The sequence below is a fragment of the Neopsephotus bourkii genome, unplaced genomic scaffold (genome assembly GCF_033783945.1).
Source record: "Neopsephotus bourkii isolate Nb327-2 ecotype Australia unplaced genomic scaffold, CSIRO-AGI_Nbou_v1 NB_1721, whole genome shotgun sequence".
NCBI classification, from domain to species: Eukaryota; Metazoa; Chordata; class Aves; order Psittaciformes; family Psittacidae; genus Neopsephotus; species Neopsephotus bourkii.
The window spans coordinates 590,642-616,844 of NW_026902195.1; the positions used below are offsets into that span (position 1 = coordinate 590,642).

A 26,203-nucleotide genomic window follows, 5' to 3' on the forward strand; every position below is an offset into this window, starting at 1 on the left:
AAAGCACAGCCCCTCAGCCAGGGGTACCCCATCCCACGAGGGTGTTGGGGGTCCAGGTGACCATTTCCACCAGGTCAGTGTGGGGCAGCTGGAGGTGCACACTGGGCAGGTATCCCACCTTCAGAAGCGCTGCATTAGTGCCTTCTCCAGCCCAGCATCCTCCCTCTGCCCCATCACCTCCCTTGCACCCAGCGAGCCCCCAGCCCTGCAGTGCGCCCATACAGGTGATACCCGGTCCTGGGGACCAGTAGAACTGAACCCCCTGATGCTGCATTGCACTGGGAACGCAGGGCTGCACGTAGCCAGGAGTCCCCACGTCCCCGCTGCACCATGGCACGGCAAGGACAGCCCGCCTGCAGCACTGACCAGCAGCCATCAGGTTAAAGCAGCGGCTTTACATAGCCCATGGGGTCCAGGGAGGACCCCATGGGTGTGCAGGGGGCACCTTTGCTCCTCCACTGATGCATCCCCATCTCTGTATCCCTTCAGGTTGCTTCGAGGAAAGGCGGTTCATCCCCCCGGGGCCAGAGGGGATGCAGGGAATGCTTTTATTGGTATCTCCCAGCCAACGTCAGCCCGGGTGGAAAAAAAAACCATGCTTCGTGTCTCATAGAGCTGTTTAACACAGCTCAGGCAGCAATTGGTACAGGGACAGCAAACCAGGCTGCATCTGCTCAGCCCCAGTCACAAGCTCCCTGCTTCCTCCGTGTGCGTGTGAGTGTGTGTGTGTGTGTGTGTGTGTGTGAGTGTGCGCTAGACACAGGCATCCGCTCACAGCATCTCGCTGTCTCCTGCATCCTCCAGCAGCAAGTGCAGGGCTCTGGCTCTCCGGGTACCAGACATCCCTGCTCCATCCCCCAGCAGGGAGCTGCACGCTGGGCACGGGATGCGGTGAGCATCTGCAGGTGGAGACAGGGTGGTCGTGGCCAGAGGCAGCGGTGATGGACATCGTGTGGACTGCTCTCTAGGGCTCGTGCTCCCCAGACAGACCCTGACCCTGGTAAGTGGCTTTTTTATTGCTGCCGTTGGCGCTTTGCCCGGGGCATGGCATGGGCTGACTGCACATCATGGTACTCATAGGTGGGTCCCCTTGCTACCCCCCCCCCCCCCGGGATGCTGGCTCCCTGGGATGGAGAGACTGGGAGCAGGGAAAGGGATGGGATGGGAGGGTCCTGCCCAAGCATCGGGGTCCTCATGTGGGTGTTTGGGAGAGGGTCTGGGGAGGGAGAGGAGGAGAAGGGGGACCTGGTCAGGAGCCGTGTCTGCTGCAGGGGAAGGGACTCTGCTGTCACGGCATTTTCACCCCGCTCTGGTAGATGGAAGCGTGTGACACACCTATAAAATCTGCCATGGCGCGGCAGCCAGAGCAGCACCGGCTCCGTGTCCCCAGGGTGGGGACACAGCACAGACAGGGCTCCAGCCCCCCCCATCCCTGCAGAGGAAGGGGAGGGTACCACCATCCAGGGAGTCCCTGCCCCATGGCAACCGGGTCACCTCGCAGCAGCATCCCACAGCACCAAGCAAGTGCTATCTGCCATGGAGATGGGGACAAGGGGATGATGCCCAACCCCTCTGGGCATCCCCAGTTAGCTCAGTGGGGTGCGATACGGACCCCCCCCCAAGCAGAGCCTGCTGCTGGTGCTGCCCAGCCCCGCTCTCCCCAGGCAGCAGTGCTGGCAGTGCGTGCAGGGCTGTGCCAGAGGCACACCAGCTCCTCCCAGCCCTGCTCCATGCCCTTCAGACCCTGGGTCCCCAGGGTGTGCTACCCACTGGGACCCCATCCCTCTGCCCCCAGGTCCCTCCTGCAGGCACAACACTGGAATGGGATGGAAACAGCAGGAGCCTGGCAAGGGCAGGGAGAAGGCCTGGGCTACAGGAAGGCATGGGGACCAGGAGCATCCTCCCCTGCTAGCAGGGAGCCACAGAGGGGGTCCTGCTCCTGGCACCCTGCTCATGGTGTGCACCAGCACAAGCACCCCACTGGCCTTTGGTTTGCTGGTGGGGCAGGCAGGGAGGCAGCAGCCTGGACACTACGGCTTGTGTCCCAGCTCCCCATGGCACCACCAGGCACCACAACAGCACAGCCTGCACCCATGGAGCACACCCCACGCACAGCCTCAGCCACCACCTCGTACCCACTGCTCTGCAACTCCCCTGCACCCAAAGCCAGCACCCACTGCGTGTGCCCACAGCCACTGCAACACCCCCAGCCCTCACCCCGCACCGACCCTAACACCCGCCCCGTGCTGCCAGCCACACCGTAGCACATACACCCCGCAGCACATACACCCCAACACATACACCCCAACGCACACACCCCAACACACACACCCCTCAAACACATACATGCCAAACACACACACCTAACGCATCCATCCCTAGCACACACATCCACTCCTAACATACCTACCCCATAACAGATCCATCCCTCACACATACACCCCTAAGGCATCCACAATATAAAGCATCCAACCCTAACAAGCCCACCCCAATATATCCACTCCTAATACATCCACCCCTAATGCATCCTTCCCTAAAACATGCATCCACCCGAGCCACATCCACTCCTAACAGACCCACCCCATAACACATCCATCCCTAACACATACACCCTTAATGCAGCCACACCATCATGCATCTACCCAACACACATCCACCCCTAACACATAGAATCATAGAATAACAGAACGGTCAGATTAGGATTGGAAAGAACCTTAAGATCGCCTAGATCCGAACCCCTGCCACAGGCAGGGACGCCTCACACGAGACCATGTCACCCCTAACACACACATCCATCCCTAACAAATCTACCCCTAACACAGCCACTCCTAGTGCATCCATCCCTAACACACACACACCCCTAATACATCGACCCATAAAAATACATGCACCCCTAACACATCCACCCCATACACACACATCCACCCCTAGTGCATCCACCCCTAAAAACAGATCCACCCCTAAGACATCCACACCATAACACACCTACTCCTAACACACACATCCATCCCATACACACAAATCCATCCCTAAAAATATCCAACCTTAAAAAGACATCCACTCCATACACATCCACCCTTAATACATCCACCCCTAATACATCCATCCCTAATGCATCTATCCCTAACACACCCATCCCTAACGCATCCATCCCTAACACACTCATCCCTAACACATCCACCCCTAACACACACATCCACCCCTAACACATCCAGACCATAATACATCTACCCCTAACACACACATCCACCCCATACACACAAATTCATCCCCAAAAATATCCAACCTTAAAAAGACATCCACTCCATACACATCCAATCCATACACATCCACCCCAAACACATCCACCCCTAACACATCCACCCCTAATGCATCCATCCCTAACACATTCATCCCTAACAGACACATCCACCCCTAACACACACATCCACCCTTAACACATCCATCTCTGATACCACCACCCCATAGCACATCCACCCCTAATACATCCATTCCTAATACAGACATCCATCCACCCCTAACACATCCATCCCGGATACCACCACCCCATAGCACATCCACCCCTAATGCATCCACCCCTTAAAACACATTGACCCCGTAGCACATCCACTCCTAACACATCCAACCCTAAAAACACATCTATCCCATACACATCCACCCCTAATACACCCACTCCTAACACATCCATCCCTAATATATCCATCCCTAATACATCCACCCCATAGCACATCCGCCACTAATGCATCCACCCCACACAGACATGCACTCTCGCCGCATCCATCCTGCGCTCGCAGCCACCACAACACCCGGCTGCGCTGCAATACACCCACCTGCCTGTCACCCACACGTCACCCGCCCGTCACCCACCACCACCCTTGCACCCCATAACCTCAGCACCAGCCGTAGGTGCTCCCCGCTCCTGTTGATAGAGAGGAGGCTTTGCAAGCACCGCTGCCTCTGCATCGGGATGCTCTGCCCTGCTGCTTCCTCCTGCAGAGCCACCAGCCCTGTCCCACCAGTGCGCCCCATCCCCACCTAAACCAGGCTGAACCTCACCCCAGCTGCACCAGCCTTGCCTCCGAGCCTCAGTTTCCCCATGCATGGGGATGGGAAAGATGAGTCAATGGGTGCTAGGGAGATAAAAGTGCCTCCTGATTCAGTGTTTTGCTGCAGGGATGAAGTACCAAGGAGCAAATCCCCACCAGAGGAGTGTGGGGAATGGGTTCTGCCCAGGGGGACGGGGCAAGGATACAGGGAGCAGGAAGGGGGTGGGAACGTGCCCACCATCCGCTGCGACAGGCCCTGGTGCTGGCAGAGCTCTTTGCAGGCAGCTCCAGCCCGTGCACAGATTTAGCTCCTCCAGGGGGAGGACCTAAAAATAGCCCCCATGCTGGCACCCAGCACCAAGGGCACTGCCCTGGCACCTCGGGACAGGATGAGCAGGGTCCCCAGCCAGGGGACAGAAACAACAGCAGAGATGAATGTCCCCTAGGAACGTGTGAGGATACAGACATCTAACTGGGATCCTATGGGGTGCCACAGAACCCCCTCCCCACATCCAGAGACCCTGGGAAAAGAGCGACCACCCAAGCCTGGCAGGACCTTGAGCCTGGCCAGGATCTGTGTGGGGGTCAGATAGGACATGGGGAATAGGGGGGCCTGGGGAGCGCAGACCAGTTTGGGGGTATCTGAGGAGCATTGGAGACTGTGGAGAAGCAGCAGGGCCTGGAGACAGAAGCCATTCAGCCCCCAGATGTGCAGGTAGGGCCCAGCTCTGCAGCACTGAGAACAGACACAAGCTGTGACAGGAGTGATGCCTTCAGGCTCCAGGCACACAACAGCTGGTGATACCACACTTGGGAGTGGACAGGAAGCAGGGAGATGGCCTGGGATCTTCCAGTAGTGACGGGGCATGGGTGACCATGCCATGAACACCAGGGGAACCTCATTACAAGGGGATTACAGCAGGTCCATACTCCAGTCACCCTATGGCTGCCCTGCCATGCTGCAGGGTGCCACCTTGAGCCCCACAGCACTGTGGGGAGATGCTACCATCATACTGGGGACCAGGATCACCAGTTTAGCTACTTAGGGGACTGGTGTGGCCAGAGCTGGGACACACACCCCTCTTCTTGCTCTTCTCCATAAGCACAGCCCCTCTGAGCCCTCTCCACCCTGCTTCTGCCAAAGGTCAGGATCTGGCCAATGCTCAGCGCTGCAAATGCAGCCCTTTGGGATGGATCCCCCTGCAGTGCCCCCAGCCCGATGACTCAAAGGCAGAGCCAAAACGCTGTCCAGCACCAGCGCTGATGCTGCCCACGGCTGATGAATCCTGAGCCATCCAGGCATGAGGTGGTGGCACGGTGAGGAGGCTCCGGTGTCTTCCCTCCCGCTGGCACAGCCGCAGGGATGCTGTTGCTGTGGCTCGGACACGTGCCTGCAGCTCTTCCCCGCTCCCAACCTTTGCCAAGGCCCGGGTACTATCAGGGCACCCATGGGTGCCGATACCCCCTTCCCACGGGTGTGCCTGGACCAGCGCGCCAGGACAGGGCCTTCATGTGTGTCCCACAGCCGGCTCCGCGTGGGAACGAGCACGCAGATGGTCCCGCGGCGGAGGGGGCAGGCTGGGAATCACACACATCACATGTCGGAGCCGCCTGCCAGCACCAGCCCGTCAGCACCGCGGGTGTGGGGCAGCAGCAATTATCCCTGCGCAGGGCCCCAGCACCGCAGTGTGAACGCTGCTGCTCATTATCCCGATACCTGGGGACTCCCCTGCTGTGGCTGGCAGCACAGGAGATGGATGCGCTGATGGGCCCCCAGCGAGTGATGCCTCCTGATCCCTGGGCACCAGCTGGGAATGCCTCTCTTGGCTGCAGCATCTTCCATAGCGCAGCCCCAGTGCCCCACACTGATGGAGAGCAAATCCTGCTTCTCCACAGCTTCAGATCACCCCAACCTGCTGTTGCTGCTGCTGCTGCCCTCCCTGTTTTACCCTAAGTCGTGTGGCCAAACCCCCTTCTCAGGACCCATGCGCCCCAGATCCTCAAAGCCCTCCTACGTGGCCCAGCTTCTCCACACGGATGTTGGAAGGATGCAGGATGCCAGCAATCAAGGCAGCAGCACACACACGTACACATGGGCATGTAAACCCAAGAGAGGCTGGGGGTAAGAAGAGATTTAAGGAAGGTGAGACCCAGCACCAGCTCTGCTGTGCCCTAGCCCTGGGCAGAGCTGTGGGGCGGACACCTCTCACCCTCGGTATGCTGGACAAAGCCTTCTCCAAGGCAGAAAGGAGATGCATACAAAAGGCAGGGTTACAGCTGGTCCAAATCCCTCCAGGATTCCTGCTCTGGTGTGGAAAGGGCCTGGATGTGTTCCTTGTTAAGGTGGAATCTACAGAGCAAGGATGTGGAGTCAGGATGTGGGTGCCCCAGACCAGCTCCCTGCTTGCTGCCCCAATTCTACCATCAGCACCCAGACCCTCCATAGCCAGAACCCCACACTACTTCAGGCCCACCTCCCCATGGCCACCACGGATGACTCCAGCACCCCCTTACCAAGCAGCCCCCATTTATCCCTACCCTAAGCTTGGGGTACCCCGTTTCGGTGCCAGGGGCACAGCGCAGGGATGGGGCGCAGCAGCACAGCACCCTTACCTCTGAGCACCTTCCTTCCCCCCGTGCAGAGCCATGGGGGTGCTGATGTCCAGGCGGCAGACGGTGGAGAAGGTGCAGAAGGTCAGCTTGGCCGTGTCAGCCTTTAAGGACGGGCTGCGGGAGCAGCCCTCGACGCGGCGGCGCGCAGGGGCAGGGGACGCCCGTCGGGGGACGCTGGAGCAGTCGGTGCAGGAGGGAGAGGACGAGGCGTCGGCAGGGCCCTCGCAGCCCGAGGAGACCAGCGCGGCGAAGGCGGCTTGGGAACGGCTGCGGGACGGCCGCGGTGTGGAGCCGGAGGAGTTCGACCGGGCCAACAGGTTCACGCCTCCCGCCTTCATCCGGCCCAAGCGGGAGCTGTGCGATGATGAACCCCCCGACATCAGCCTGCAGCGGGAGCAGGTGAGCAAAGCGAGGGGATGGGGTGCGGGTAGCGCTGGGGCGCACGGAGCAGCGGCAGGGACACCGGGCACGGCGGAGACCCACGGAGGGGATCAGTGGGGCTGCTGCAGGCGTCATGCGGGGGGAGTGTGAAACTGTGCGCTGGAGGGAACCTGTGGTGGGGAGGAGAGGTCACTGCTGGGCACAGACAGCTCCAGCTCGGAGGCCCCCAGCACAGGAAGGATGTGGACCTGCTTGAGGGAGTCCATAAGAGGCCATGGGGATGCTGCGAGGGCTGGAGCAGCTCTGCTCTGGAGCCAGGCTGAGAGAGCTGGGCTGGGGCAGCCTGGAGAAGAGAAGGCTCCTGAAGGGGAGACCTTAGAGCAGCTCCAGTGCCTAAAGGGGCTGCAGGAAACATGGAGAGGGGCTTTGGGCAAGGGCCTGTAGGGACAGGACAAGGGGAATGGCTTTGATCTGACAGAGGGGAGATTTAAATCGGATCTAAGGCAGAAGCTCTTCCCTGTGAGGGTGCTGAGGCGCTGGCACAGGGTGCCCAGAGAAGCTGTGGCTGCCCCATCCCTGGCAGTGTTCAAGGCCAGGTTGGACACAGGGGCTTGGAGCAACCTGCTCTAGTGGAAGGTGTCCCTGCCCATGGCAGGGGTTGGAACCGGATGAGCTTTAAGGTCCCTCCCAACCCAGTGTATTCTGTGATTCTATGTTTGTCAGCCCACAACTCAAGCCATCCATCCACACCGAGACCCTTACAGCTCAGCCCACTACAACCAAACAGCTTATCTGCCTATGCCCACAGTCCTAGAGCCCACCCATCCTCATCCGTGACCCTACCCCCCTACCCACCCACCCCAACAAGATTACACCCCAGCCCATCCTACTTACAGCTAACCCATCCACAACTACAACCACCCAACCCACACATCATCACTTCAACACTACAGCCACCCTACAACCCACAGCCCCACCATCCACACCTACCATGCTGCACCCCAAAGAGCCAACAACCCCACAGTGCCTCCAACCATCCATCCTCCATTCATGATCCACATTCACCCTCCTCTAGCCCAACCAGCCATGCCCCCTATAACCCCACCACCGGTTCCCTACACCAGCCCCACATAATCCCACCCTCCCATCCAACACCCATCCCCACCTTGACTCCCTACCTTGAGAAGCCACCCCCTGTGCCCGTTGCCCCTCTGAGCACTTGCCCATGTCCCCCCAGGTCCAGAACGACGAGATGTGTGAGATCTGCGAGGTGTGGACGGCCGAGAGCCTCTTCCCGTGCCGCGTCTGCAGCCGGGTGTACCACGACGGCTGCCTGCGCCGCATGGGCTACCTGCAGAACAACAGCGCCGTGGAGGTGACCGAGACGGCGCACACCGAGACGGGCTGGAGCTGCTACTACTGCGTGAGTGCATGGGGTGGGGGGTACCAGGGGCTTGTGCTGCGGGGTGGGTGCTCCACAGGGTGAGGAGCAGGTGCAGGGTGATGGGGAACCTGCTGCCCCCCAGCTCTTGCCATTGCTTTGGCCTGATGGGGAGGCACGTCCCCTCTGCTGCAGCCAGCCCCACAGCACCTTGGTGGGGATACGGCACCACAAACGTGCTGCTGGGCACACAAAGGCCAGGGGTGCGGAGCCATCCCACTGCAGCACCCCTGGGTGACGCAGCGCTCCATGCCCTTCTGTGTGCCTGCACCAACGTGCCTTTAAGGGATCCCTGTACCACAGCACAGCCAGGTGCTCCCCCTATCCCATACCTTTGCCCCATTGCTCCTCTCTGCCCCACACCCCAGGACAACCTCAACCTGCTGCTGACGGATGAAGAGATGTACAGCCTGATGGAGACCATGAAGCAGTGCAAGATCATTCCAGGTGTGTATTCCACCAACAGCAGGTCCCAGGCGGATGGGGAGGTGCATCCCTCCCATCCCGAGCACTGCACAGCCCATGTGTGCCCCACAGAGACCTCCCTGTCCCTGGATGACTTCCTGCACTACAAGCACCTGGTGCACAAGCAGCAGTTCGAGCAGCCCATGGCCGAGGCGCAGGAGGAGCAAGCAACCCTGCAGTTCTCTGCCCTGGACCCTGACAAGAAGGGGCACATTGAGTGGCACGACTTCCTCTCCCATGAGTCCATCCAGCTGCTGCAGAAACTACGGCCACAGGTACGGCTGTGGGGCCAGGGGCCAGCTCCAGTGGGCTGCACCCATTACCATGATACCCAAGGCCAGCCCCCAAGGCCAAAACTCATGCACATGGCACCCAAGGTCAGTTTCTACGGCCAGCACCCATGGCCACAGAACCTGAGACTGGCTCCCATGGCCATGGCGTCCATGGCTGGAACACCCAAGTCCAGTTCCTATGGCCAGCACCCATGGCCCCAGTACCTGGGACTGGCTCCCATGGCCAGCACCCATGCCCATGGCACGCAAGGTCAGCTCCTATGGCCAACACCCCCTGCCATGGTACCCATGGCCAGCATCCCATAACACCTAAGGCTAGCTCCCACAGCCAGCACCCATGGCCAGGTCCCATTGCCATGACACCCAGGGCTAACTCCCATGGCCATCACACCCAAGGACAGCTCCTACAACCATGATACCCAAGTCCAGCTTCCACAGCCAGCGCCTGTGCCATGATACCCAAGTCCAGCACCCATGCCCATGACATCCATGCTCCCCATTCCCTTCTGTGTCCCCCAGAACGCACTGCTGCGGCTGCTGACGGCCAAGGAGCGGGAGCGCGTGCGAGCAGCCTTCCTGGCGCTGGACCAGGACAACGACGGCTTCATAGGGGAGGCCGAGTGCCGCCGTGCCCGGCACTCCTGGTTCCGCAAGCACCACAAGGAGACACCATCCTGCAACGTCAGGTATGGGGATACCCCCGCACTGGAGCGAGCCGGGGCTCCACCACAACCCATCACCCCTTAGAGGTGCTGGGCACACAAACGGGTGCCCCATTCCCATAGACCCCCCCTTCCCCACAGCATCAGCCACGTGGGGCCCATATCGGAGAGCAGCCCCGCCAGCAGCAGCAGCAGCAGGAGCCTGGAGAAGACCCCGCGTGCGTTGGAGCAGGAGGAGCCCAGGTGAGCCGGGGATGGTGGCGATGGGGGGGATGCCCCCACCGTGGGGCAGCCGCAGTGACCCCGTGTGTGCCCGCAGGCCCGTGGACTGGCCCGGCTTCCTGCGGGACAACGTCGCCTTCGTGCTGGCCGCCCGCCCCAACAGCGCCGCCCTGCACCTCCTGCCCCCCGCGTAAACCAACCCCCCCCCTCGGCGCCACCTTGGCCTCTCCCGCCACCACCACCCCGCCCTGCCCTCCCCTGAGGGCGGAGCTGAGCGGTGATTGGCTGGCGAGGATGCGGCCGAGCCGCCTTCTCCACCTGCCTCCGCTTTCGATTGGCTGTGAAGAGGATGGGTGCCGGGCTCTGATTGGCTGAGGGAGAGGGGCGCGGTTTTGGGGATCTCTGATTGGTGGGGAGGGGGAGGGTGTGGTCCCATGGTCTCCCCGCAGCCCACCGCGGGGATGCCATGGGGCACAGGGAGCTGTTGTCCCCATGACCCCCAGCCCCACAGCACCCGGTCACCCCCCAGCCCTGCAGCTAACAGGTCCCCATGAAGAAGTGGAGTTTGCTTTGTTCCTGTGGCCAAGTCTGGGTAGGTTTGGGGTGAGAGCAGAGCCTCCACGCGTCCCCAGCGCTGTGGGGCAGTGCGGGTGAACCTCTGCACCCACGGGTCTGCGGCAAGCACTGGCTCAGCTCATGGCCATTGTGAATCCTTGGTGCTGACCCTCACTTGGCTTCTCCCTGCGTGGCTCCAGTGCGTGCTGGAGCACAGTAAGTCCATCCTTGCACCCACAGCTCATGGCTGAGTCTCGAGTCTGGGGACCAACCATTTCACGCCAACATGAAGGGTATGGGAAGAGTCACTGGGAACAGAAAGCACCAGGGGGTGGGAGAGCAAGGATGTGCAGGAATGCTCACCTGCATCACTCATCCTCTCCTGTCTCCCTGGTCCTACGGGATGCTCTCCCCTCTGCTCAGCATTCCAGTCCCCCATTTGCTCCTACTCCCTTCCAGCATGGCAAGCGGCATCCCCGCCTCACTGGGGCATCAGTGCTTGGGGTGAGGAGGAGGAGGAAGAGACAGAGCCCAGAGCCGCTGGGGGTGAGAAGCACTCACCATGCAGGGTTGATACCCAATGTCCCAGGAAGGTGGATGGATGCTCTCACCCCACAGGAGAACAAGCAGGGACCCTGCAAACCTCACCCCACGCATGCCCAGGCCCCACGGCAGCCCCATACGCTGTCTCCTGGCCCCTCAGACCCCTTCCCTGCAGTGCCCTCAACCTGTCCCCCCCAACCCAGGGTGCCCCAAGGCATGCACAGACCAGGGGTGCACCTTCAGCAGCCTGCTCACTCCCCCCTCACCTCCACCCCGATGCGATGGGGGCTCTGTCCCGCTCGGCCCCCCCTTCCCTCGCCAGGGCACAGGTCCCCTTCTCCCAGGGACTCTCTCCGCTACAAGACCGGGAGGCACGCCAGTGCCGTGACACCTTCCTTTACCGCCCTGGCGTGCCAGGTCAATGGGGATATTTCGGATGTTAGGTCCAAGATGGGGATAAGAGCCATGGCCATGGCGAAGAGGCGGCTGTGGCTGCGTGTGTCGCAACCCCAGCTCTGTACTTGAGAAGCATCCATTAAACAGCTGTGTCCAACCAGCCTCAGCACCGTACACTTATGGGCACTCTCTGGGCACCCCACGTGTTCTGTTCAACACCCTGACCCAGCCTCGGGCCCCTGTCCCATCTGCGCCTTGTGTCCCCTTAAGTGTTGCATGGAAGCAATGGAGGGAAGCCAGGGTGCACCCTCATTGCAAACTTGGGGTGCCCTATGTCACACCTGGACAGCAGGCAGTAGGGAGAGTGCCTGGCTGACACCACAAGGGCCCCAGCCCCTGCAGTACCCATCCTTGCCCACAGAGGCACTGGAGCACTGGGCACCAGTTGGATGCTGGGAATAGACTGTTTGAAGTGGTGCTGGCAACCCCCAAATAACCCCATGGAGGCACCAAGGGTCTCAGGAGGAGGTGTTTGGAAAGCAGTCCCCATGGCTGGAGGCTCCTCCAGTGCTAGGTGCATCCATGGAGCTCCCAGGCAGGGAAAGCTGTGGCTGTTGCTGGTGGTTTGTGGGAACCAGGCTGCTGCAAAGGGGGCTCGCCTGCCATGGGGGATGTTTCACTGCACAGTGCCCATGCTGAAGGTTGGAAGGACACATCTTGAGAACTGGATCCAGGGAGACCCTGGCAGCATCCATAGGGTCTGTGAGGACACAGAGCTTGCTGCTAAAAGCTGGACTTGTATATTTCACTCCATCCCCATGGCTGCAGTGGGCCGTCATTGCATCCAGACCACAGCAGTGGTGCCCAGCTGGCCCCCAGACAACATCCAGTGAGCACTGCAGTCCCTGGATTAGCCATGAAAGCTCCTTGGAGGTGCATCCATCTCCTTGAGGAAGACAATGGGCACATGGAGAAAGAAGGAGCTGGTGCGGTTTGTGTGCCTGAGGACAGGATGCTCCAGGTGGCAATGCCACGGGCTCTGCCCATGGGGGGTACCCTCACCTGGCGAGATGGTGGTAAGTTCTGTGCTACTGCTCCTGTGCTGGAGCTAGAGCACAGGTCCTGGGGACCCTGGGGGTGAGGTGCCCACTGACAGCACCCCAAAACCACCCTCTGATCACCACACAGGATCCAAGCTGGGAGGGCAGAACCCATCTCAACCCTCATCCAGTCACACTCTGCACACTGGGGACAAGGCACCAGCAGCTTTACCATTCCCAGCTGACCTGGGCAGACACAGGAGGACATGGTGATGGAATGGGCAAGGTGGTGCCCCCAGCATCTCTTAGCTGTCACCTGCTCCACTGGAGGTGATCTCACAGACCCAGCCCCAAAAAAACCCCGTGGCCTGACCACCCTCCCGACTGCTGGTGCAACCTTCCCCTGCATGTCAGTGCAAACCTGAATGCTGCTGTAAATCTGACCCTGAATCCTCATGCAATCCTCTCACTAAACACTGGTGCAAACCCCTGCACGAATCCCCACAAATGATGGTTCAAACCTCTCCATGAACCACCCACTCAAATGTCGGTGCAAACCTCTCCATGAACCACCCACACAAATGCCAGTGCTAGGTGCTGATGCAGACCTTCTCTGAGCACCACTGCAAACCCTTCCCTCCAAAAGCCCCATAGGTCGCACTCCAAAGAATCAGGATATTCCTATAGGATCTAAGGCTGGGGCAGGAACCGGCTGCCCGGCACAATCTCCCCACTGACCCCACAACGAAGGCAATCCCAGAGCAGCACATTCACGCTTTAGCGATGGTGCCTGTGCAGCCCACCCGTCTGCTGTCCCACCAACCGTCACCATGCAGTGGGTGCTGTGCTCTCGTGGGGCTGCTCCGCGGGGAAAACGGGGTCCCGAGCCCCAGACCTGCATCCCAGCATCCCTCCTCCCGAGGCTGTGGTCCGCGGGTAGCGCTGTCCCGCTTTACGGGGAGGCTGCACCCTCTGCTGGGGTGCGCGGTCACTGCACAGGGCTGGCATCCCACCCAAACACCGCGGCGGTGGGGAAGATGGGTGCTTGGACCGCACCACAGAGCGCAGGGTACCGCACTCCTCCGAGCACGGGCACCTCGGCTTGTCCCCGGGGTTCCCCTGCACTTGGCCACCAGGTCTGGTGTGTCCCAGAGGGGAGGTGACCAAAGCGTGCCCCACACCAGAACCGGTGCTCTCCAGATCTGGAGTGCTGTATTCAGCTTTGGGGCCTCCAACACAAGAGGCATCTGGAGCTGTTGGAGCCAGTTCGGAGGAGGCCATGGAGATGCTCCGAGGGCTGAAGCAGCTCTGCTCTGGAGCCAGGCTGAGAGACCCCGGGAAGATCTTAGAGCAGCTCCAGTGCCTGAACAGTATGACAAGAAACCTGGAGAGGAGCTCTTTACAAGGGCACGTAGTGACAGGCCAAGGGGAGTGACTTGGAGCAACCTGCTCCAGTGGAAGGTATCCCTGCCCATGGCAGGGGTTTAGAACTGGGTGAGCTTTAAGGTCCCTTCCAACCCAAACCCAAATCATGATCCTATGAATGCTGGGGACATGTGCGGGCAGCTGTACTGAGAGAGGGCTGAGACACTGTCACCATGATCTGTGGCACCTGGCCATCGCTGGGACATGTCAGAGCCCCATCCCACCACTGCCACAAGAGCACCCACGGATCACAAACAGGAGATGAGGGTTCTCTGGTCCACCTGTGACAAAGACAGCAGCAGCCACAGCCCATGGAGCCACTGCCACCCTGGTGGCACTAACCATGCTTCCCCTCCCCGGCCACAGCAGGAATGACCACGCAGAGCAGCGATAAGTGTCCCCCCGCTATAGCAACATCCCCCGATGTGAGCAGGGCAAGGAGGGAAGGGAATTTGGGGCACAGAACTGGGACGAGGAGGTTGGGCACCCAACAAGGACCCCCAACCCCAAGCGAGGGACCAATGGAGGGACCAAAGCCCTTTGGGGAGGCTCCGCGCGGGCTGCAGGGCTGGGGAGGGGTGCGAGGGGCTGCAGTGTGACACACACACACTCCCCCTTTCCCCAGCAGAAACGTGGCCACCGGAGGTCGCCACTGCACCGCGAGAGGAGCTGGCGGTGGCACCGCGGGACCGGCACGGGCAGGGGGACAAGAGCACCGGGGCACCGGGACATCCTGCACCGTCCCGACACCACCACATGGGCAGTGCCGCCATCCTCACGCACGGGTCCCAAACACATCGCAGCACGCAAGGAGGGATGCAGAGACTCATTTCAGTCCCAATAAATCATGCTGCAGGGTGGTTCGTGACCCCCTTCTCCTCCTGCCCCACCACTCAGCTTTGACTCCAGTCTCTGCCCCATAGAATCCTCCTCCTCCGTTATTATGTGCCCGTGGCAAGGGGCTGAAGCTGGATGAGCTTTAAAGGTCCCTTCCAACCCCAAACCGTTCTATGGTTCTATGAAATGCAGCCAGACACTGGGCATGGTGACAGGGATAGGGACAGCGACGCCCACCACCTCCTGGGACCAGTCCCATGCTGCCTGGCTCCACAGTGCAGCCCGGAGTGAAACATAAGGAACCAGAGCAGAGAAACGGTGTTCCCCACCACCACCACCCCATCACCTCCCCTCGCACACCGCCTGGAGCTGCAGGGCGGTCTGCCCCCGCAGGACACAGCCCCACGGGCACCCCGCCATGGACGCGCTGTGCTCCTGCCCCGGGAGGATGCTGCTGGCCGGGGCCATCCACAGGAACCCACGCAGGGGCTGTGCACGGCACACGCTGTGCGACACCGCGCGGGGCTGCCAGACACCGCCTCCTGTTCTCTGCTCCCGCTTCCCTCCCGCGGCACAGCTGGGGCCGCGGGGAGCCTGCGTGGTGCCAGGGCTGCAGAGGCGGGGGACACGGCGTGGTGGTGCCGGGCACGGTGCGCATCCTGCTCCCCGCGGCAGCTTGGCTGTGACTCACGCTGGGAGCCCACGCAGGATCCGTGTCCTGGTCCTCTCCTGCCTCCGTGCGAGGCCATGCGGGAGCAACGCGTTAACACCGCAAGACCCGAGTGCCTCCCTCCGCACCTCCCTGTGGCTGTTGCCTTACGGAGGGACCGGGAGGTGGCACCGGGGATGGTGGCCCCACCGCTGAGCTCCCGTGTCTCGCTGTTCCCGTCTCCACAGCACCCCGGTGGCTCCTAAGCAGCTGGTACCGAGCGCCAGGCCTGGTGCGGCTGTCACATAAGGCAGGGAGTGAAATGGTTTGGGGTACAGTGAAATGAAGAACCTGCCTTCCCAGTCTGGCTGCGCAGATCTAAGCCCCACGGCTGCTGTGGGAGCAGATGCCGACGGTCTCTCTAGGTGACTGTACAGTGTCATGCATGTCCCTGCATGCCCCAGAATCCTTTCCTGCCTTATTTCACCTGGGATGCACTCTCTCCATCTGGGATGCACCCCCAGACCCCAAAGCCAGCACACACAGTCCCCTCTACCCCGAATTTCCCATGTCAGCACACTGGTGACAAGGCATCAGTCTAGAACTAACGTGGGAGCACAGCGGGGACGAGGCGTACCCTGGCTGCCCAGGGAATGAGGAAGGCAGCCATGATACCTGGAAAGCAGGGATTTGGATCCGAGCCACCCTAGAAAGCTGGTGCTGTGCTGGCACGCATCCCACAGCCAGCCAGGGACGTGTAGCCCCGTCTGTGTCACCTGCCAACCCATGCAGCATCACAGGGGCCACTCGCTCCCCACGCAGGTGCTCTGGCAGCGAGGATGTGGGTAGTGAAGGGGGAGGCACCTCGTGTTCGGCACCGTGCACCCTGCGACCCGCAGCGAAGCGATCCGGGGGCTGCAATGACTGATCCACGAAGAGCCGCACGCAACAGTATCTGTCTCGCTCGACAGAGCGATGACTAAGGGAAGGACAGGAGAGCAGTCTGCACACCGACAGGCAGAGGAGGAATTATTTAGGCTGGAACACGGGGGCGGAGGGAGAGGGGGGCTGGAAAGAAATGGGAGGAGGGAAGGTGGAGGATGGTGGGATGCTCTGGCAGCGCTCCCCCTCTCGGCTGGAGGGACACCGAGTACCCGGGCTGCGCTGGGAACAAACAGCTCAAGAGCTGAGGTTCGGGAGCTCCCGGCTCGCTTTTGGGGATAAAATGCTCCCAGATAAGGGGGTGTCCTACTCTGGCCGCAACCCCACAGCCAGGCGCTGGCTCGGAGACCAGCCATGGGAGCCGCAGAGCAGTCAGCAGCTCCCCCATCGTAAAGGTAGGGGGAGAAGATGCTGCGAAACAGGGGATCAGCATCCTCTGGGACCAATCCCTTCTCCCAGGAAGAAAGGGATGCTGCTATGCCAAGCTATTCTTATAGCTAACAGGTACCAATTTCCAGGGTTACCCTGTGCTTTAGGGGCTTGTAGCAGGATGGAGAACAGCAAGTCTCTTTACAAGGGCATGTAGTGACAGGACAAGGATGAACTGATTTAAGGTGAAAGAGGGGAGATTTACATTACATATTATGAAGAATTTCTTTCCCATGAGGGTGGTGAGGCCCTGGCACAGGTTGTCCAGAGAAGCTGTGGCTGCTCCATCCCTGGCAGTGTTCAAGGCCAGGTTAGACAGGGCTTGGAGCAACCTGCTCTAGTGGAAGGTGTCCCGGCCCGTGGCAGGGGGTTGGAACTGATTGATCTTAAGGTCCCTTCCAACCCAAACCATTCTGCAACCCAGTGGTTCTATGAAGTCAAGCATATGGAACCACAGCTCCTGCTGACACTTCAAGTGGCCTAACCCTGTCTCATGGCCCTCAGGTTGCAACTCCTCTCCCCACTCTGCAAAGATATTTGCAGCATAACTGGTGCACAAACATCCTAACCCAGCAAAGGCTCCCTTATGAATGGGGAGTGGGGAATGGAGCTGAGGAACCTGCATGCCCTCCAGACCTCCCAGCCTACGAGGTTGTTTGCAAGGGGAGCACCATTTCTAACCCAGAAGGCCCCAAACAGTTGCAGCCAGGAGTGTCACAAGGGTCTCTCTCTCACTTCAACAGTGCAGAATTGAAACGTTAGGGTCAGGGAGTGGGAATGAGCCCCATTAATCGAACATCTACAGGCTGTGAGAGCAGGACTATAACCCAGCATGGTGTTCGAGCTAGATGATCTTAAGGTCTTTTCCAACCCAAACCATTCTATGATTCTGTGATTGTATGATTTCATGCCCATGTGCCCATGTGGGCTTGACAAATAATCCTGCCTTCTTTATGAGATGACTTTATAAATCCTGTTGCTAAAACATCACCATAGACATACCAGGCTGCTGTCAGGTCATCCTGAACACCAAGCAATGCCTCTGGAGCACTGAGTAATGACAGGGCAGCTCTGGAAGGCCAGTGACCTTCCAGCACCCAGCCTTGCGGACCTCCACCCATTACACCAGCTCCCCCAGGCAATGACATCTCTGCCACCACTCAGTCCCCTCTGAGCTGGCCTGTGCCCAGCAGCTCCTTGGGCTGGCAGTGAGGTGGGATGCAGAGCATATCCCAGCTTTATCTCCCTCCTTCTCATCCTCAAAGCAACCTGACATCCTTTTCCAACACCCTCAGTGTAGCCTGGCAACAGCAGTACCAGCATGGAAACAGCCATACTGACATAGAAACAGCATTACCAGCATAGCAACGCGGCTGCTAGTGCAGAGACAAAAATGTCAGGCACATCCCCCCTTGTCATGGCCATCCCTTCACCTCCTGGAGCAGCAAAACTGCCCTGTGTCCCCTGGATACTTCCAATGGGCTGTGTGTGCTGGGCACGATGCACCCTGCAGCCTCACCTCCTCCTCTTGCCACTGCATGAGACAGGTTGCTGGGTCTCAGCCCAGGTCTCGCAGCTCGTGTTATCCAGGGAGAGCCACAGCACCACACGGATGTCCCCTGTGGGCTGAGACCACAAACTCCTCACCTCTTCCAAAGCAAACACTGGTTTGAGGGGCATAAATTTGTGAAACCCAGGAAAATGCTTCATCTGGGGTTTGGTTAAAGGCTTTTTCCTGCAGCCAGTCCCTCTGCCTGTCTGTCATCCTCAGGGAGGGGACATTAGGGCTGCCCTCACACTCAGTTTAGCTGCGGGGGATGTCTCTCCAGCAGCAAGGACGGGAGGGCAGCGGCGCATCCCCTTCTGCCGGGGAAGGAGATCCGGTGAGGGCATCGGAAGTTACACAACGCTGCGCCAAGCCGCCGAGGCATGGAGTGCGGCGGGGGCTGCAGTGAATTCCCTGACGTGGCAAATATCTCCCGAAGCCCCCTTGACACCCACCTGCACACGCAGGCAGGAGCCCACGCTCATACGCAGGCAGGAGCCCACGCTGCTCCAGCGCACACACGACACGCCTGCCTGCCTCTAAAGGAAAAGCCTCTCCAGAGCCAGCGCTGAAAAATAGTGAATTGCTTCATTCATTCACCCTCTCCTCCGGAAGCTTTGCCCATACATGCAAACATACGAGCCGGGGAGACTTGTGTGGCAGACACGTGCGCGCATCCCTACGCCCTCCAAGGAATCCCCCCCCCCGTCCCTCCCCAGACAACACCCGCTCCACAATCCAAACGGGATCTGCTGTCCCTCCATTGTAAACCCCAGCTCTGCCGGCAGGGAACCCTGGATGGAACAATGGACCTTCATGGTGGGGTGGGGTTATCAGTGCTCCCTGGGGGATGAAGCCACTTTTTGGTCTCAAATCCAGAGAATCTCACATGTGATATATGCCCCTTTAGCACACACATAAGCCCTCCCAGTCATGTTTGCCCCCGTGGCCCAGATGACACCCTTCTACAGGGAATGATGTTGCAGCAAATACCCCTCAGCACAGACAGACACCACTCAATCCTCTAAACCTTGAGCAAGACCTGGCAGAAGCTGTGCAAGGCATGGCACACACGTAGCATGGGGGACATGTATGTGCATAGCATGTAATATATGAAAGCCCAGGAATACATCCACATGGGATGTACATGGACAGAACCTCCATTTCCAAAGTGGAAGGTCCAGCCTGGTGGTGTCACCCAACAAACATCCTTGGGGCACAGCGGTTCGCAGCACACGCCTGCATGCAACCCCAGGTACATGCAACATGTGCCCACAAGCACGTGCATACGTCTGGCTCCACAGACCCCATTCTGGGGTTCAGCACAGGGCCAGGCAGCAGCAGGGCAGAGCAATGCCTCTGCCCGCTCTGCCAGCATGTCCTTACCTAACCACGTGGCACAAGCCACCACACGAAGCAGGGAGATGGAGCAGGTTCAGCTCATTTCTTTTCCTAGAATACTTTTTTAAGTCTCATGAGGTGCTGGAGAAAAACATCCCATCTCCACCCCCTGCCTCCTCACCCGACAGCCTCACAGCAGCATCAAGCTCTGGTGCAGTGACGACAGCCAACACGTGTGTGCAGCACTGAGTGTGGCATTACGCCCTGGCTAGGGCCCCTTTCCAAACCTGGAGGACAGGTCCTGGCCTCCAGGATGGTCAGCTGTCATGTCCCTCATCCTATTCTACATCTCCTACTATAGAAGTGCTGATGAACCTGCAGGTATTCCAGGACTTGCAGTTGTACCTGACCTGCTGGAACCCCAGGACCTGCAGGCCAGGCACCAAGCTCAGCTCTCCCTCTAATCACTGGCACAGACACATGTCAACATCTGTGTTGGGCAGGGAGAGTTTCTTACAGCAGGACTGCTGTACACACTGGCATAACCCGAGGACACAGGCACTGGATCTCGAGGTGCACATGCCTCAAGGAAGCAAAAGCAACAGCATCCAAATCCCAAAGCCTGTGCCACATCCCTACCTACCCTCAAATGGCTGCTCTTCCATTTTGACTTTGAATATCCTTATTTTTACCCAACCTTCCCTAGATATTGAGATCAGACACAGGGATTTGGATCTGCCCAGACTTTCTCCTCCTTCATGAACACAGGTCATTCAACAGCACTCCAGCCTGATCCACACTTTATAAAGCCAGTGGTTTGCCAAAGAGAACATGCCCTACATGCAACAGCAACCCCAGGCCCATGGTGCAGCTCAGCCCCTCTCCATACCCCAGAACATTGACTTCTCTGTGGTTTTGTTCCCCTCCAGCAGCAATAATTCCTCCTTCCCGCCTCCCTCCCACTTTCCACCCTGCTTGGGGCTGCACGTTCAGTGCTGCTGCCCCCAGTGAAGGTTTAAGAAGAACAGGGAATTATTTGAGGGCTGTATTTTCTCAAGCGTTAATTCTTTCAACCCCTTCTCATGCAGCTCTCCTCATTTGCTCCCTAATTATGCAGCACTGTGACTTTTCCCTCTTTGCTTGCTGTCTTCCAGCAAATTGGAGCGTGGGGGTTGCAAAGTCTCATTTTCACCTTAATCCACCCCATCCCCGAACAGGATATATTTGCTTTGCGCTTGTCCTGTCAGAGACAACCACAACCAGCTTTATCTTGGTGCCTTGCAGCAGCTCTAGGCACTGTGTGCCAGGCTGAACCTGCACTGCAATCCTCACCGTGGGTAACATGGAATTAGAACCCCAATGCTCCAAACGTAGCCCCACAAGTGGTCAGCTGTGCAGGGCTTCCTTCACATCCCCAGGGATCTGGCCTCTCTGGAGCCCCAGCTCACAGGGATGGTGGAAAGGTTGGTGGGTGCTGGGAACAGCCAAAGCCTCTGCCCTGTCCATTGGTCTGGGTGGAGAGGAGAGGACGAGCCTCTTCCTGCTTCTCAGGGTGTCCTCCCAAGCCAGGGTTACAGAAGGGGCCAAGCACAGCCCTGAGCAATGCAGGTGATGAGCAGAAGCCCCATTCCATCCTGAGCAAGCATAGGAGGAGCAGAACAGATGCTTTCAAGGTCACCTGAGCAAGACCAACATCCCTTCCCGAAGCAATAGAGCAGTATATCCAGAAAAAACACCCATGCACAGAGGAGCCGCTACAGACATCTCTCACCACACAGGAGCAGATTAATGTGCCCAAATACCACAGTGATGGGCACCAGTGGAGACCAGATTTAACAGAAACCTCCACTGGCTTCCCTTTGGGCCAGAGACACATGAGAAAGCTGCTTGACTTGCTTGACAGTAATTCAGCTCTTGGGTCCCCAGCACAAGAGGAGGCCACGAAGATGCTCTGAGAACTGGAGCACCTCTGCTCTGGAGACAGGCTGAGAGAGCTGGGCTGGTTGAGCCTGGAAAAGAGAAGGCTCTGGGGTGATCATATAGCAGCCTTTCAATACCTAAAAGGGGCTACAAGAAAGCTGGAGGGGGATATTTTACAAGGGCAGGTAGTGACAGGACAAGAGGGAATGGCTGTAAGCTGACAGAGGGGAGATTTAGATATTAGGAAACAATTCTTCACTTACAAGGGCAGTAACGCCCTGACACAGAGTGCCTAGAGAAGCTGTGGCTGCCCCATCCCTGACAGTGTTCAAGGCCAGGTTGGACAGGGCTTGGAGCAACCTGCTCTAGTGGAAGGTGTCCCTGCGCATGGCAGGGGGTTGAAACTGGGTGATCTTCCAATACAAACCATTCTGTGACTCTATGGTGACATATAACACACTATTATGCCCTGGCCATTTCATCCATCACTTCATACACCCCCACCTCCCCAACCTACCTTTGAGTAAGAAGTCGGCAGAGAAGAAAACCACCCTTGATCCAGCCTCCAGCCAGGAGGTCCCCAGGCTCACCCACCCTCTGCCAACATCCTCAGCTCACTCACTGCCACATTCCCTCCCACCTCAACCTCAACACCAGCCAGAATCTCAGGTTCCTGATGAAAAGCTCCAGGCAAAGTTGTTCCCTGCAGTGACCTCAAGATCCACACAGCCACCACAGGACTGTCGCAGTCTCATGCAGCAGAGCCAAGGGCTGGCAGGCACAAAGCCCCATGAGACGGAGCTGAGATGCCCAGGGCCAGGCAGCCCCACGTGTCTCCATGTACTTGCAAAGATGAGATGGGGTGCTTGGAAATTTTCCTCCTCTCCCTTCTCCTCCTGCACAGGGAACTTTATGGCTTTACTCACTCACCATCCATAAACCCACTGGTCCAAGGAGATGGGATACTCAGGAAGCCGCAAAACCAGAGGGGTTGTTGTTATAGGCTATGGATAGGCAGGGAAGCAACCTGCACTGCTGCTTCTGTTCCCAGCATAACATCACCTGCATCTCTCCAAGCATCACCAACCATCAGGTCAGAGCAGCCACAGAGAATGAAGTTTGGGAAGCACTGAAGAAAGGGCAAGACCAGAATAAAGGCTGGGTACCACTCTGTCCTCCGATCAACCCATCACATCTTGCTACTGCCAACTCATTTGGCAAATTAAGGATTAGATGCCAGGCAGATCTCCAAAGGAAGAGCATCAGGATATACTCGCAACAGAAGCAGCACGGTTTGTCTGCAGCCTGGACATGACCTACCTCAAGCCCTGACATTCAGGTCCAGCATTCCTGCTGGATGCCCCTGCCCCGGGAAACAGGGACTTAGGATGTGTTTCAAGGCCAAAATTCCCCAAATGATGGTACGGCTTGAGAGACTGGAAGAGCAAAATGTGCTTGGCACCCAAACACACACTAGAAATAACATGGTTAAAGTGCAAGTTGGAGAGAGCCACCCTCAGGACAGACCATCAAGTGCTACAGGATGCCTTTGTCGAGGAAAGCGGAGCAAAAGCTGGAAGCTGAAATGGAGCCAAGCCAAACTTTGGCGCATGTCCTCCACATGCAGACAGGTCCCCAGGGGTGACTGATGCTATTTGGACATCACAGCAGGGCCAGCCTCCCTTGCAGGGGGATGCATGATGTCATGGGTGGGTAGCAAGAAAATGCCAGGGAGCTGCAGGAGAGCTGCCAGCTCCCATAGCCCTGCCTTGGCACGGAGCACCTCAACCAGAGTCCAGATGCTTCAGATTAAAGTCCCATGCCTGCTGCTGTTTCCCACAGCAACCCAGGACAGCTTGCCAAACTGCAGCATCCACAAGTCAGGGTGGGGACACTGCCTTTCCTCCTTCACCTGCTCAGACACAGGGGTTGCAGAGGCTTTCCCAGTTCACTCCGCACACAGTTTAGACCTGCGCTTTGGTGTTTCAGAGTAACACCCAGTGGGGTAAGTCAGGCCAAACCAAGGTGTCCAGAAGTAGGATTTCGCCCTGGAAAAGACATTGCAGCATCCCACACACTGCCCTTTCCTCCTGATCATTCCTGCTCTCAGGTTTTGGCCACTCCAGCAGAGCCAGAGCAGCAGGAGACCAGAGGACTGAGTGTTCCAACACACTGCTGCCCACCACCATGAAGAGTTCTTGCATCTCCCCCATATCCTCGGTGTGGGTGGCAGGAGAGCCCTGGTGCGCTCATCTGATGGGGTTTGCAAAGGTCACCCTGAGAGGAGGTCTCCAGCAAGGGCTGTGTGCCAGCACCGCCTGGGAACCACTTGAGAATAGAGGCAGGAAGAGAGGAGAAAAAAAAAGGAATAAAAAGGAAAAAATAACCCAGCTGGCAGCACAGACGCTGACGGGAGAGAGAGGAAGCAGCAGGTTGAGGCAAGGACACGGCTCATTATGCCACCCCCGCTGGTGCAGAGCTGGGAGCGGAGAGGCCGGATCGGCAGCGCTGACGGGGGGAGGCAGTGGGTCCTTGGCCCCAGCTGGGGAGGACAAACCAAACACCATCATTATGGCCCAGAGCAGCTTCCACCCCTTTCCCCCTGCACGGCTTTGGGGGCTGGAACCAGGCTCTGGTGAGATGCAGCACCACAAAGACATGGGAAATGCTGCTGGAAACAGGCTCTCCCAGTACTGTCTGCATTTTTTAAGGTCAGCTTGGATAAAGCCCTGAACTGCCCATTCCGCTCTTGTGGCTGACCCTGCTTGGAGCATGAGACTGATCTGGGACCATTCCCATCTGGATTACCCCATGCTCAGAGCCAGGTGGGCACAAGCTCAGCACAAGCATACTCGGTCTACAAAGCCAGGGTTGTCTGGGAGCTGAGAGCCACACAGGTTTGGTGTTTTCCTTGTGGGACCCACCAGGGGCTGGATGAGCCCTGAGGAAGGAAGTCCCCATGGCCTCAGGACACAGCTTGCTTTCATAGACAGCAGTTTCAGCAGGTGCTAAGACCAAGGCCTGACCTGGAAGCTGACCCACCAGCATCTCCTTCGAGAGGCATCAACCTAAGACCACAGCCAGGACAGCAGCAGGTGGGGAAGAAGGCATTAATCCCATGAAAAGAAAGAGCGCCAGGCACGGATTTGTTCTCGCAGCCCTTTCCTCATCCTGAAGCTCAGGGTGCTAGAAAAGGCGGGCAGCATCTCCGAGGATGGGAACAGGCAGGAAGGAGAAGGTGTGGGCGCTGCTCTCGCCGCGGAGAACAGAGTGCAAACCCTGCTGCTGCCAATCCCAGTGTCCTCAGATGCATCTCCCCTGCTCATCCAGCTAGAGCTGACAGAGACTTCCCCGCACCCAGCCAGGCAGGGGAGCCTGACGGGGACGGGGGGAGCATGGCAACTCCTGCCCTGTCTGCTCAGCACAGGGAGGTCCGAATCCAGCTCAGAGGTGTCTGTGACTTAGAAAAGGAAGGTTGTCTCCTTCGCAGCGGTACGGCACCCGCTGGTGCTCAGGTAGGAGGTTTCTGTAGTTGGTGGCCTTCCCCACTGCTTCACCTTCAGACACCGGGTAATGATGTTTGAACAGAAGAACAGCCCAGGATGTGATTCCCTGCCCTGGCATCCTCTCCGGGACAGAGACCCACAGCCAGAGCCTCGGGAAGAGCTGAAGCTCCAGGGGAACACACGGTGTTGCTCACTCGTGGACTCTGCCCACAGCAGAACCACCAGCACTGGGCTCACCAGCCCGCAGTGGATTTCTCTTCTCAGCATTTTGCTTAATTGCCTTCTGAGCGTTTCTCAATTCTTCCCTCCATCCCTCCCCACAAGGCTGCCACTTCCACAGGTCAATCCCAACTGCTTCACAAAACACACTCTCTGTGAGGGGTCACTGCCTCATAGAATCATAGAATCACGGAACAGTTTGGGCTGGAAAGGACCCTAAAGCTCATCTAGTTCCAATCACCTGCCACGTGCAAGGACACATTCTACTAGACCAGGTTGCTCCAAGCTCCATCCAACCTGGCCTTGGACACTGCCAGGGATGGAGCAACACATCTCTTCTGGCATGAGACTCCCCATTCCTGGAAGCAACCCTTCCCTGCTCGCTTTCCCCCTGCCACACAGCGTTTTATCATTCCCTGTCATGCCTCCCTCAGTCATCTCTTCCCCCAGACGGAAGACAGCCCGTTTATGTAATTGTTCCTTCTATGGAAACGGCTTCGTACCTTTAATTATTCCTGCCACTTTCCCGGCGTGCCTTTACAAGGGTGCGGAAGCGCCGGCAGGCATACGGGCTGCGAAGGAAGAACAGTTCTGGTTAAGGCAGGCTGTGGTCTGCCCTGACCCTGCCGTGCCCCAGTGCTGGGGCTGCATCCACCCACTGGACCAAAGCCCTTGTTTGTGCCCAGGCAGCTGCACACGAAGCAGATCATTTGTGAGCACAACACCAGCTCC

General features: G+C 58.5%; 1 protein-coding gene across 1 annotated transcript; it reads left to right on the plus strand.

Annotated features, from left to right (window-relative positions):
• Positions 1-605: 605 nt before the first annotated feature.
• PHF24 (PHD finger protein 24) lies at positions 606-10,780 on the plus strand. Its single transcript, XM_061376537.1, has 8 exons — positions 606-1,000; positions 6,689-7,058; positions 8,278-8,463; positions 8,850-8,928; positions 9,019-9,221; positions 9,759-9,925; positions 10,043-10,144; positions 10,221-10,780. Exons 2-8 carry the CDS (start codon positions 6,693-6,695, stop codon positions 10,315-10,317), a joined length of 1,200 nt encoding a protein of 399 aa, XP_061232521.1. The 5' UTR covers positions 606-1,000; positions 6,689-6,692; the 3' UTR covers positions 10,318-10,780.
• Positions 10,781-26,203: the final 15,423 nt, after the last annotated feature.

Excerpts from the sequence above, each read along its gene's own strand:
- PHF24 (XM_061376537.1), top strand. The coding sequence starts at position 6,693 with ATGGGGGTGCTGATGTCCAGGCGGCAGACGGTGGAGAAGGTGCAGAAG. Across the intron at positions 9,222-9,758 it reads TGCAGAAACTACGGCCACAG|AACGCACTGCTGCGGCTGCT; the intron begins GTACGGCTGTGG and ends TGTGTCCCCCAG. Across the intron at positions 9,926-10,042 it reads ACACCATCCTGCAACGTCAG|CATCAGCCACGTGGGGCCCA; the intron begins GTATGGGGATAC and ends CCTTCCCCACAG.